Source organism: Diabrotica undecimpunctata, chromosome 3 (assembly GCF_040954645.1).
Source record: "Diabrotica undecimpunctata isolate CICGRU chromosome 3, icDiaUnde3, whole genome shotgun sequence".
Taxonomy (NCBI): Eukaryota; Metazoa; Arthropoda; class Insecta; order Coleoptera; family Chrysomelidae; genus Diabrotica; species Diabrotica undecimpunctata.
In genome coordinates this window covers 125,179,444-125,192,144 of record NC_092805.1, presented here as the reverse complement: position 1 = coordinate 125,192,144, position 12,701 = coordinate 125,179,444, and the positions used below count along the sequence as shown (strand labels likewise).

General features: G+C 35.4%; 1 protein-coding gene across 1 annotated transcript in view; it reads left to right on the top strand.

Moving 5' to 3' along the window:
• LOC140437366 (glutamate receptor ionotropic, kainate 3-like) overlaps window positions 1-12,701 on the top strand; it is a 62,842-nt gene that overhangs the window by 39,026 nt on the left and 11,115 nt on the right. The window contains exon 8 of the mRNA XM_072526855.1: window positions 1,414-1,498. Within this exon, the coding sequence (XP_072382956.1) occupies window positions 1,414-1,498 (85 nt within the window). The remainder of the gene's footprint in view (window positions 1-1,413; window positions 1,499-12,701) is intronic.

Here is a 12,701-nt window from a genome sequence, read left to right as displayed (position 1 = left end):
GTGGCCTTACCTATTTCCTTTGACCACTGGTCCTGCCACATCTCCAGACTTCTTCTTTCTTCTGGTCCTGAACCTAAAGTTCCGTTGCCCCTTCGACGCATTCGGACTCTCTCGTTGGCCAGAATATGCACCGGTATAACCCCGGTCACTATCTATAGAGCAATTGTTGATGCAGTTCTGTACGCACCGTATACTCTGATTGACGATTTTCTCTATGCTTTAAGAAGTACGTCTTTATATTTTGACTAGTTTATGACCTCGTACCACACTGGGGCCCCATATAATATTGTGAACATGATGGATTGTAACGGTAGTCCCTATATTCGGCATTATCTTCTGCGGGGTCGAGGTCTTCTCTTCTGTTTTCCGACATGCTTTTTGTACATGCTGGCCGAATGTCTTCTTATATATCGAATATGATTCCTAGATATTTTGTTTTTCTTCTCTGGGGTCTTAGATTGGAGCCACTGAACTGAAAGTTTCGGTCTTTACAGTCACGCGGTCTCCTTAAGATAATTATTTTAGTCTACTCTACTGCTAATATTAAATCGTTTTCCTCTATCCATTTCGCGGTTTTTTCCATTACTTTATTTACTTTACTTATAAGTCTTCGATTAGTATATGCATATGTTACTATCCTTACTTCTTCTGTTCTATTTTCTTCTAGTACCCCATTATATAAGATATTCCATAAGATGGGTCCCAGGACCGACCCTTGGGCTACTCCAGCAGTCATCCTCATCTTACTCTTCTTTGTAATGTATACGCATCTTTCCGCTAGATAGTCCTTTATTATGTTGGATACGTAATCCGGGGCCCCAATTTCGGCAATCTTGTCGATAATGAGGCTCCAGTTTGCCCAATTAAAGGCATTTTTAATGTCCAACAGAACCAGGACTACCCAAATATCGTTCTCTAGCGCATTTATTAAGTTCTACCACCTTTCCTTTTTTCTTTCTTTATTTTGTTATTTAGTTTCTTATTTGATACTTTGTATATTTATCTAAGCTCGTGCGCACCCTGGCTTCTTGTATAATTCCTACGAGCTTAGTGGGTTCTTTCTTTGTTTTTTCTCTTCGCGGTAACCAACTCAACGGCGTTCTTAAGTGCCTTTCTGAGTTGTCCAAAGTCATCAATCTCTTCTCCATTTATATTCCTGACCACCGACAGGTTTTATTATCTAGCTCTAACTGTAAATACTTTAACTCTTATGCCAACTACCTCGTTTTATTATGTAGTGACGAAAGTTTGTTTCGTTTATTTGAGGTGTTAAGACCATATTCCATACCAAGCAAGCTCCACTCAACTGTTGTTTTTAGCCATCTTGTTTTTGGTCTTATCTATTTTTTGTTTTTATTTAGTTTTATTTTAACACAGTGTTCACAATATATACATATACTATATAATTTGTAGCGTGCAGATTTGGCCGTTTCCGATTTGACAATTAACAAAGAAAGAGTAGAACCGGTAGAATTTACCCAACCCTTTATGTCTGTAGGTAAGTACAATAAATAATTATTAAAAAATTATATTTATGTCAAAGATACATAATAAATACATTCTTTTATTTATAACAATTTACCCATTAGCGCCGAAATTACTTTTTTTTCTATAATTTAGATTTTTTTGTATGTATATTAAATATCAATCAAATCCCATCTTTCGTACATCCCTCGTTCCTGTATTCTTCCTTATATTTTTCCTGAGCCATTAACTGATTTTTTCCATTAGGCTTTTACTAGAATGTTGTTCATTAAATCTTAGCACATCTCCTGCCCATCTTATACGATTTGCCTTAAGGTATGTTTTCTTCTCCATAAATGCTTCAAATTCCTGGTTAGGTCTTCATTTCCACTCTCTTGTCATCCCGTCTCTATAAGGCCCAACGATCGTCCAGAAAATCTTCCGTTTTAAGACTAATAATTTTGTTGTTTTACGCTGGTTCATTGTCCACGTCTCACTTACATACTTTATTATAGGACGAATTACATTCCTCTGTTTTAGCTACCTTTGAGAGCAATTTTGATTTAAGTAGCGATACTAGGTAGTAATACGCTATATTTTCTAATATGATTTTAGCTGATATATCTTTTTTAAAACTGTGTTTGGCTGTTATTACTGCTCCCAAGTATTTGAATCCCTGGGCAACTTCGAAATTATATTCTTTTACAGAAATGTTTTGTCTAATTCTTAGTCCTGAATTTTTGGTTACTAACATGTACTTAATCGTATCTATATTGACCTGCAAGCTAATTTCCGTGTCCCCGTTTTCAAAAAGAATGAAAGCTTATTTTTGCAGATTTACAGATAGTAAGAGCACATCTCTTTTTATTTTTTTTATATGTTTAACATGTTTAACAAAACCAATTCATTCGAACAAATCTAATGTTGTCTAAAATACGAGAATCTGATGCTTTGATTGATGCTTCATGTCTTCCTATTCATATCGATATTTCTTCACCGAGAAATAAATTTTGTTTGATCTTGTGTCTGTCTTGTAGTCGGTTAGTTATTTTATCAGATAAGAGTTGAGATATTAATTTATTTGTAGTGTGTATGATGGATTTTTCTTGATTAGATTCGTAAAGAAGTTAATCTGTAAAATGGAGAAAATGTACCTAGAAATGAACCATCAGTATCCACATTTGTTTATGGAGGCTCAAAATATATTTCAGCATCTAAACCATATTTATAAGCGATTTCCAGTGCCTCATCGAGTGTAAAACCTCTTCTACAATAAAATTTAAATAGCAACATTAAGACTCGGGTACACAAAACGCCATTTTTCGCGGTGGGTAGCGATATCTGACCGAGGGCGGGGGACGGTCTACTTGTGTTTCACAGTATAGCATCATCCCAGTCGCACAAAGAACGATCTGTCGCAGCGACTAGTCTTTGTCAGGCAATACAGTTGTCCAAAATTACAGATTTATCGCACGATCAGTTTGGTAAAAATGAATTACTTATTCAAAAAGTGCGAAAATATGTATATTTGTTTGGACTTTCCATAAATGTAAAAATGCGGTAATGAATGTAGGAGCAAGGATTAAAGTAGCTGCAGAACGGAATATTACAAGTATCGCTTTATTTTGACAAAAATAATTTATTTGCCTTCTTCTTCTTCTTCCTTTTTGAATGTAGGCTTTAATTCCTGTTTCTTCTTCAATATTAGCTTTCTAAATAGTTTAAATTATCGCACCATCTTTTTCTTGGTCTGCCAATACTTCTTCGTCCATTTAGTGACTTAGCTCGTACTATTCGTACTATTCTATGTTCTGGCATTCTACTAATGTGTTCGTTCCACTCCTGTTTCCGTTTTTCACTCATCCATTTATGTCTTCTATATTGCATGCTCTTCTTATGTTTTCGCTTCTTTTCCTATCCAACAGACTTTTCCCTGATATTCCTCGGAATATTTTCATCTTCGTTGTTTCTAGTAGTTGTCTCGTTTTAGATGTGTCAGGTCTTGTCTGCGCCGTGTATGTTAATGTAAGTTTAATTGCTGCTTTACCTATATATTCTTGTTTTCGTGTCTTGTCTTAGGTGTTTATTCTTCCAGGTTACGTCATTAAGAGATCTCGCCGCTTTACATGCTTTTAAGCTTTGTCGTCGTACTTCTTCTTCAATATCTCCGTAACTAGTTATATCTATTACAAGGCTTACATAATCGATATAATCTATTTTTAAACGTGTAAAATATAATTGCTGTTAATATTATAATTATAACAACATAATTTAGTGCATATAGGCACAGTATATTGCAACAAAAATAATAAAATATGAAAACTAGCACGATTTGTTCTATAAGAAGAGACCAATATACTGTAGCGCTTACAAAGACATCGCATCCTATGTGATGTCCACATATTACAAACTGCCGTAATGATCGTTGGATCAATGCTCGCCGCGACAGATGGCTTTCTGTGTGGCCCAGCCCTTAAAGTGTATTCATTTGTATTTACAAAAAATGTGATATAAGATTAATTTAAACTTAAATATATTTAAGAATAGTATAACTAAAATATAGCTTACATAGTTCTGAAAGTATTCCCATTAAAAGTAAAAAAGTCTTACTCAAAATGAATGTCCACGTGTTCGTCCACGAATGTCTTAATTTCGTAAAAACTGAAACGCAATAACTGCTACAAGGCAAGCAAGCAAGCAATTTAATTAAACCCAGCCTGTGAAACTTGTTGACTGCTTAGAATAACGTTTGGGTGTAACAATTCATTGGTGCAAGGGGTATTCTTTGTGTTTAAAATAGGAATTACTTCACCACAATGCTTCAGACCAACCCTTTCCCCCATATTGCACCCGATGCGCGATAGGGGCAGACTATCAGCCAAATGCTCTTTATGTGGAAGTACTGAGTAATGGAACTCCATCATGGTTCCCTAATCGATTTAAAATTCAGGAAAATCTGAGACGCCTGTTGTCCTCTTCAACTCGCTACAACGCCCAAAACAACACTGATTTCTTACCTACAATAGCATTTCCAATTGTTCTACCACTTAAATAAATCCCTTCCACTGGACTAGAAGGTATAGTCTGTCCCAAACCCTTCTTTCAGTGCGTCACTAATTTTGACGGCATATAGAATTTTAAGAATGTCGAGAGGTATTCTTCAACAATCTTCTGATTGCATGATTTTTTCTAATTGCTCTTTTTCTAATTGAAAATAATTTAGTAATTTTAATATTAGTCTTTGTTCTTTCTCGGTATATCTCGGCATATTTTTATATTATAATATTTTTATGACAATAAATACAAAATTAAATTTTTACTGTAAAATGTCTGAAAATACTAACAAGGAAGGACAATTATCATTTTATCAGTTGACATTGTGAAAGTAGGTACTGTCATGATACTATGACTAACAAGATAGTATCTTCCCGTAGCACAAAATCGGTCGTGTTCGCGCATGCCGTCATTGGAGAGTAGAATTTGAATTCTTATTAAAGTTAAATGGGATTTGTATGCATTCTGTGATGAAATTATTCAATTAGCAAAATAATAATATCAAATAAAGGTTTAATAATTACAATAATCGTACACAAAAGGATATCTCCAAACTATTTATTAAAGATTATTTATTAATACATACAAAAAACTGACATTACGAACGTGCAACTCTCCAATTACGTCACGACTTATGAGCAATATCTTATCTTCTTAGTCATAGTATCATGGGTACTGTCACGATCGAGACCATTTTGTCAAATTATATTTATGCGCATCATTGATAGGATATCTATTTAGCGTATTCTAACTCCAACCAATTATACATCCGTAAGTAGAATTCGCTTTAATATACAATGCAAATACCCGTAAACGATACATAATTTTCTAAGTTCTATGTATAATAATCACAGACTCACGTTTTTTACTGTCACTTCCAGCTTAATGCGTTAGAGAGAATTCGATCAACTATGACGCACTGAAAGAAGGGTTTGGGACGAACTGTACATCCCTTCTCCCAGAGTTAGTTTAAAGTGACGTGAGTTTTTCGTTGCCATTTGACAACACACAGTGCTAATGGGTTAAGATTGACTATCAATTTCTTTTTAATTTCTGTTGCGTTATTAGAGATATTTTGTAAACTTAATCCAGGTAACAGTTAATATAATCGTATACAACCTGTAAAAAAGGACTCGACATGGAAGAGAAAAATAAGTAGATACTCTGTAAACAAGAAATCAACGAATGAGCTATCACCAAGGCGTAAGTCCTTAATTCTCACTGTACTACTCATCCATCGGCCAAGTGTATACAATTATAATTACCAGTTTAAATTCGCAGATCTACTAAGAACATTAATTGCTACGTTTTTTGGATCTGCAAAACTAAATAAAAACATGTTACATCAGTGAATGATATAGATAGTCGTTCTTGTTAAAGCTGCTGTAAAGGCAACTTAATAGAACATATACGAATTGAAACGCAGGAAAAAAATGTTATTTATAAGGAAAAATATGTGGTAGGTATATAAGAAAATAAAATATACAATATAAGCAAAAAAAACACGTGAAATTTATATACTTGTACATAAGCACTAGAAATATCACGTAAGGCTTTTATAACCTGGAAATCAATTTTATGTACCGGAAACCTGTCGATGGATGTTCGCAATAAGGTCTTAAAATGTTATGTGTGGTCTATCCTATTATATGGTTGTGAGACATGGACATTAAAAACCACAATGTTTAAGAAATTAGAAGCGTTCGAATTATGGTGCTATCGACGGATCCTAAAAATATCATGAGTTTCGTACACTTCCAATAAAGTCGTTCTTCTTCTTTCTCTTTATAAGCAATTCTGCTTGTTCATTGACTATTGTTGCCCAAAATCGGTGTTGGTCTTGCAGTCTTGGTCTTGCAGTCTTGGTCTTGTTCTTGCGTTTTCGCAAGACCAAGACCAAGACCAAGACCGTCTAATTTTAGCAAGACCAAGACCAAGACTAACCGTGCAAGATTTACGCAAGAACAAGACTAAGCCTGCGAGACTCTTGCGTCTTGCAGTTAGGACGGAGTGTCGTTTTAGCGCAAATGAGACGCGCAAAAAATATGTAATAAAAATTTAAAAAACTGGAATTATGTGCATTACGAACAATACCATAAACATACATCAAAATCATCAAACAAAATATTCATTAAAACCAACACATTGGACACGTACTCAGAGATCATAATTACAATGTAAAAATAAAATATTTTGTACATTCTTTTCCAGCAGACGACTTCTTCGCTCTGAAATTAATTGTCCAGATTTATGGCCGTCCTCTAATCATAAAATAATCTTGCATTGATACGTCGACAGTAATATCGTATCGAAATTTTTTATAAATATGTCACCTTAGCTATAAAAAATAGAACACTTATTATTACGGACACTCACTTAATAATTCAATTTTTTTCCCATTATAATTTAGTTAGGAGGAATCTAAATAAATAAATCTTATCGGCCTAACACTAAACATTGTTTCTGCTGAGTGTGCGATGAGATCATTCGGTTAAACCAACTTTGCTGAAAGAGCGCGATAATATTCAAAAATTTATTAATAACAGATAATGTAGCTTGCCGTGTAAACAAAATACCGAAATATTTAGAATAAGGAAGTAACGATATATAATTCTCGGTTTGTTATTAGATACTTAGGGTATTGAATAGTAACGGACATTTATAGTAGTAGGTACTTTTTCGACATCACTAAACTTTATTTGACAAGTTTACAATTTGACATGGGGGACAAAGATTCAAATAGTTTTAAAATAGTCGGAGTAGTGAGCGTTCTAATTATAGATATAAAAGACCTAAAAGCAAATTTGATGAGTTTTTCGAAATAATTTATGCATCCCATATTGCTTTGTTTGAATTGTGCCTACATAGAAAGGTTAAAATGAAAATGAAAAACAGAAACACTTCAGGTTTAAGGAAGCATCTAATATCTTTTCACAAAAAAGAATTACAAAGATTTCTTCCTGAAAAATCAAAATTCTGGTTCCTAAAAAAATATTCCTACTACTTTATTTTGGTAAATTAATGTATTTATTAAGTAGATATCTCCTTAATTTAAAATAACTTCTTTTGGTTATCATTGCTTTCTTACCTATTCTTTATTTTTTTAAGTTAGTTTTTTATATAAAAGTAGAGCTAAGATTGTTAATAACATTTATGTTGCTTTAATAAGTGGATTATAGTTTGTTATCTTATCACCTAAAGAATATGTACTCTTGATACCTGTATTTGGATTTTTGCCACGTACCAATCTTTTTTAAGATTTCCATTTCATATATGGTGGAGGTCCATCAATACCTTTCTAGACAAAAATATTCTTTAAAATACAGTCAAGTTTATGTCATTAATTTGGTTTTTTGTGTTTTAACCATGTTTGATTGACTTTCATGGGGCATGGTAGATAGCTGGGTTAGTTAGAGCATAGGCACGGATCGCTTAGATCGTGGCTTCAAACTTCCCTAGTAACGTTTAATAAATAGCAATAGGCTAATGGTTAACTGCAAGACTTGCAAGACTTGCAAGACTCTTGCTGCAAGACCAAGACCAAGACCAAGACCGGGAGTGCAATACCAAGACCAATACCAAGACCAGGTGTATTGGCGCAAGACCAAGACCAAGACTGTCTAAGTCTCGTCTTGTTCTTGCATTTGGGCAACACTATCATTGACTGACTTATATCTTGTATTTTGACGACACGGGTCTCCTTCATTCTGTTTATGTGAATATTCCATCTTTTTTTCGATTTTGTATTCATTTATTTATACACTAGACGATACATTTTTTTCTAGTGTCTTTACTTCTCTTTCGATCTCTCAGCGTATTTCCTGTAATTCTTAGTATTCTCATCTCTGCCGTTTACAGTAGCATTTATGTTTTGGCTGTCTTGTTTCTGAGCCATTTGTCATTATTAGTCTTACACTGGCTTTAAAAATTCTTGACTTCTTCTTCTTCTTAGTCGTTAACCTGATGCAGGTATCGTGATATCATGAAGCTATTAACTAAATTTTCCAATGTTCCTCCACGTTTTTCTATCTTCTGCCATTCTAGCACATTCTGACAATGGAGCGCCAATGGTAGCAACAATATGGTCCGTGTATCGTGTGGGAGATCTACCTCTATTTCTTTTGCCTTCTACTTTTCCCTGGATGGTAAGTTTTTCAAGACCATTTCTTCGAAGGACATGTCCAAAATAGCTTATTATTTGTTCTGATATTTGTGTTCTTAGTCTTTTCTTTATGTTTAGCTGGTCCAGTATGGATTCATTTGTTCTTCGGGCCACCCATGGTATTCTCAGCATTCGTCTCCAGCAGTACATCTCAAATATATCTATGTTCTTTTTGTCTTTCTCAGTAAGGGTCCAGCATTCCGATGCATAAGTAAAAACTGGAAAAACTAGACTTCTTACTAGTCTCATTTTTGTATCGGTAGTTATTTCATGGCTTTTCCAAATTTTTGTTAATTTTGCCATAGCGCTTTTTGCGATTGCTGACCGCCGCTTTATTTCTTCAGTACAGCCTCCTTTGTTGGTTATTAATGAGCAAAGGTACACAAATTAATCTACAACAGCGATATTGTTTATCACGACCAAATGATTTTGATTGTTGTTAGCTCTGTCAATTATCATGATTCTCGTTTTATCTCTGTTTATTTTAAGACCCATCGTTAAGCTTACGTCTTCTATCCGTTGTAGCAGGTGAATCAATTCAGCTTCAGAACTAGCGAGGATAGTAGTATCATCTGCATATCTCAAGTTGCAAATCTTCTTCCCGCCAATGGTGATGCCACTGTTCCAGCCCTCAGTAGCTTTCCGCATTATCCATTCACCATAGATGTTAAATAGAATTGGGCTTAGTATGCAGCCTTGTCTCACGCCCTTTGTGACCCTGAAACTATCGGTTAGTTCCCCATTTATTCTAACTCTGGCATAATTGTTATTGTACAGGCTTTTAATTAGCAGTATCAGATGATTGGGGACTCCCATTTCAGACAAAACCTGCCACATTTTACTCCAGTTGACCAAATCGAAAGCTTTACTATAATCTATGAAGCACAAATATGTTGTGATGTTAAATTCTCTGAATTTTTCTACAATCTGCCGTACGTTTAAAATTTGTTCTCTAGTACCACGTCCGGGAACGAAACCTGCTTGTTCCTCCGCAATGTTAGGTAGTAAAAAGGGCTTTATCCTCTCGAGAATTATGTGTAAGAGTATCTTACTGCAATGCGCAATTAGAGCAATTGTTCGATAGTTACTACATAAATCTTTAGCTCCCTTTTTATGTATGGGAATATATAGTGATTGTGTCCAGTCCTCAGGCCATTTACCTGTCCCCCACACTCTTTGACAAATTTGATGTATTATATCCACTCCAACGTCATCTAGGGCCCAAATTATTTCAATAGGTATGTTATCTGGACTGGCAGCTTTCTGACTTTTTTGCCTCATAATTGCTGCTTCAACTTCACTTTTGAGTACGTCAGGTTCCGTCACCAAACTGGCATCTTCTTGTTGTGATGGGGCGTCTGTGCTTTCCTCCATCATCAGTCGTCCACAGTATTCTTTCCATCTGTGTAAAATATCTTTTTTAGAAGTGAGTAGAGTTCCGTTATCATCTTTGATAGCAAGGTAGTTTGGTGTAAAGGAACGCGTTATCTGCTTTATTTTTTTAAACATGTCTCTGGTCTCAGTTTTGGTTTTATGCCCTTCTATTTCCATGCAGATTTTGTTCAAGTGTGTGTTCTTGTCCTTTTTGCAGAGTCGTTTTATTTGACCGTTCAGTGCTTTATAGGCCTCTTTATCACTTTCACTGTTCAGTCCTGTGGCTTTTAAGCACTTCCTCTCCTGTATTTTAGTCCACGTGGAGTCTGTTATCCATTGTTTTCTTCTTTCTTCTCTATCACTCTTAATGTTTTTCGCAGCAATATGCAATATGGATTTTGTTTTTGTCTATATGCTATTTGAGGACTCTTCTGGATTTAATGATTGTTTGAGGTCACATAGCTTTTGCGTTGCGGCTTTTTTGTACGGATCGTTATATCTTAGATGCCATTTAGTTGTTGTATTTCCTGTTTTTGGACTGTTTCTTAACTTTATGCGGAATTCAGCTGATAAAAATTGATGGTCGCTATTACAATCTTTTCCTGGATAGGTTTTAACATCCTTAACAGCGCTCCTCCAACGGGTTTTTACCAGTATAAAATCTATCTGATTTCTGTATCTATTTCCTGGTGATATCCAAGTGTATAGTCGTCTTGGGTAATGTTGAAAGCCTGTATTAGTAACAAACAGGTTGTTGTCTATACAAAAGTGTAGCAAGCGTTCTCCTCTGTCATTTCTTTGGCCAAGTCCATATAATCCGACGGTCTCTCGCAAGTAATGGTCTTCTGTAGTTACACCAATTTTAGCGTTGAAATCGCCTACGACTGCTATGATTTCTCTATTTGAAAGCTTCCTAAGCGTCTACTCCAACGTACTATAAAATGTTTCGATCTCTTCATCGTGAGCTTCGCTTGTTGGGGCATATATTTGTACTACATTAAGATTAACTGGACTGGCATTCATTCTGACAACAATTATCCGATCGCTGACGGTTATGTATTCTTTTACGGAGGTTTTAATGGCATTATTTACTATCACTGCCACGCCATTCCGAGATTGTTTATCATTGCCGGAGAAATAAATATCATTGCCATTTTTTGACGTATAATGTCCTTTATCCTTACAGTGGGTTTCAGATAGACCTACAATGGCATAATTGTGTATTTCGTTTTCCACTACATCCAATTTTCCGGGTTCCAGCAATCCTCGAACATTCCACGTACCAATTTTGAGGGTGCTCCATATTTTTATGTTTATTCCAGACTCAGAGTTTCCATGGCGTGCCTGGTTTCTCACAACATCATGGCCGGTAGCCCATTTCACACCATCAGCCCCGGACGCTGATTGGCGCCAATTGCTGGTTGGATCGCTCGGCATACTGATATGTTTAGAGGTCATCTTTCATAATAGTTCTTGGGGCAAAGTAACGCAGTGGGGCCCCACTTCCTTCTGCGTGGTAGAAAATAGTTTAGAGTAAGGAAAGAGAATAATGACCCGTCCGCCCTCGAAAACCTAATAGCCAATCGGGGTCGGAAAAACAAGACTTGGCCAAGAGAGGCCGATAGGAAAGATAAAAGACATTTTACTCAAGACTAGTTGAAGGAGAGTAAAATGTGAAGGTTCTCATGCAGTGCCAGATGCGCTTCATGAGAGTATGAGTATTAGTACACCTTGTGTTCCCGCTCATACATCGGGGTACTGACTACAGGCAGTATAGCTCGTCCAGCATGCTATAGCAAGAAGAAGAGAGTGTACACCATCTCATAATGTAGAAACTAATACACTCCATCTCCATGGCCTGACTATAATTCTTGACTTCATCTTAGTTATAATGTGTTTCTTTTGCCATATAGTGTTATTAAGGCATCCTGCCAATATATATGTTTTTTGTACTTGATCTCTCACTTGTTTGTTTAGGTCTCCATAGCTGAAAAGTGTAGATGCAAGGTAGTTTATTTCCATTACTTGTTCAATACTGATGCCATCAATTTCTATTTTACATCTGGTTGATTCTTTGCTGATTACTGTTAAATCTGTGGATCAGTCTTTGCATACTATCTTCATCTTGGGCTATCAATATTGTAACGTCTGTGTAACAGAATATTTTTATTTCTTTGTTTCCTATCTTGTATCCTGTTCCTTTGTTAACGCTTTTCATGATTTCATCCATTTTTAAATTGAAGAGTATAGGGCTCAATAAGTCTCCATCTAACTTAAATTTTGTTATATTGGTTCTTAAAGATAAAATAATGAATTCAGACTGCTTATAAACATCTTAAAGAGGAGAAAAACAAAATACTTTGGCCATAATTAGAAAACCTAATTACCATCTTCTTCGCCTTATAATACAAGGAAAAGTGGAGGGAAAGAGATGGATTGGTCAAAAGAAACTTTCCTGGCTGTGTAATATTAGATAGTGATGTGGTGTCACAGTAGAAGAATGATTGCGGGCAGCAACCGATAGAAAAATGTTTCAGGAAATTGTAAACATGATGACGTCCAACGTCTGAATACGGACACGGCACCTAACGAAGAAAATATAAGTACTCGCACATACATTATTAACATACATACATTGTCAACAATA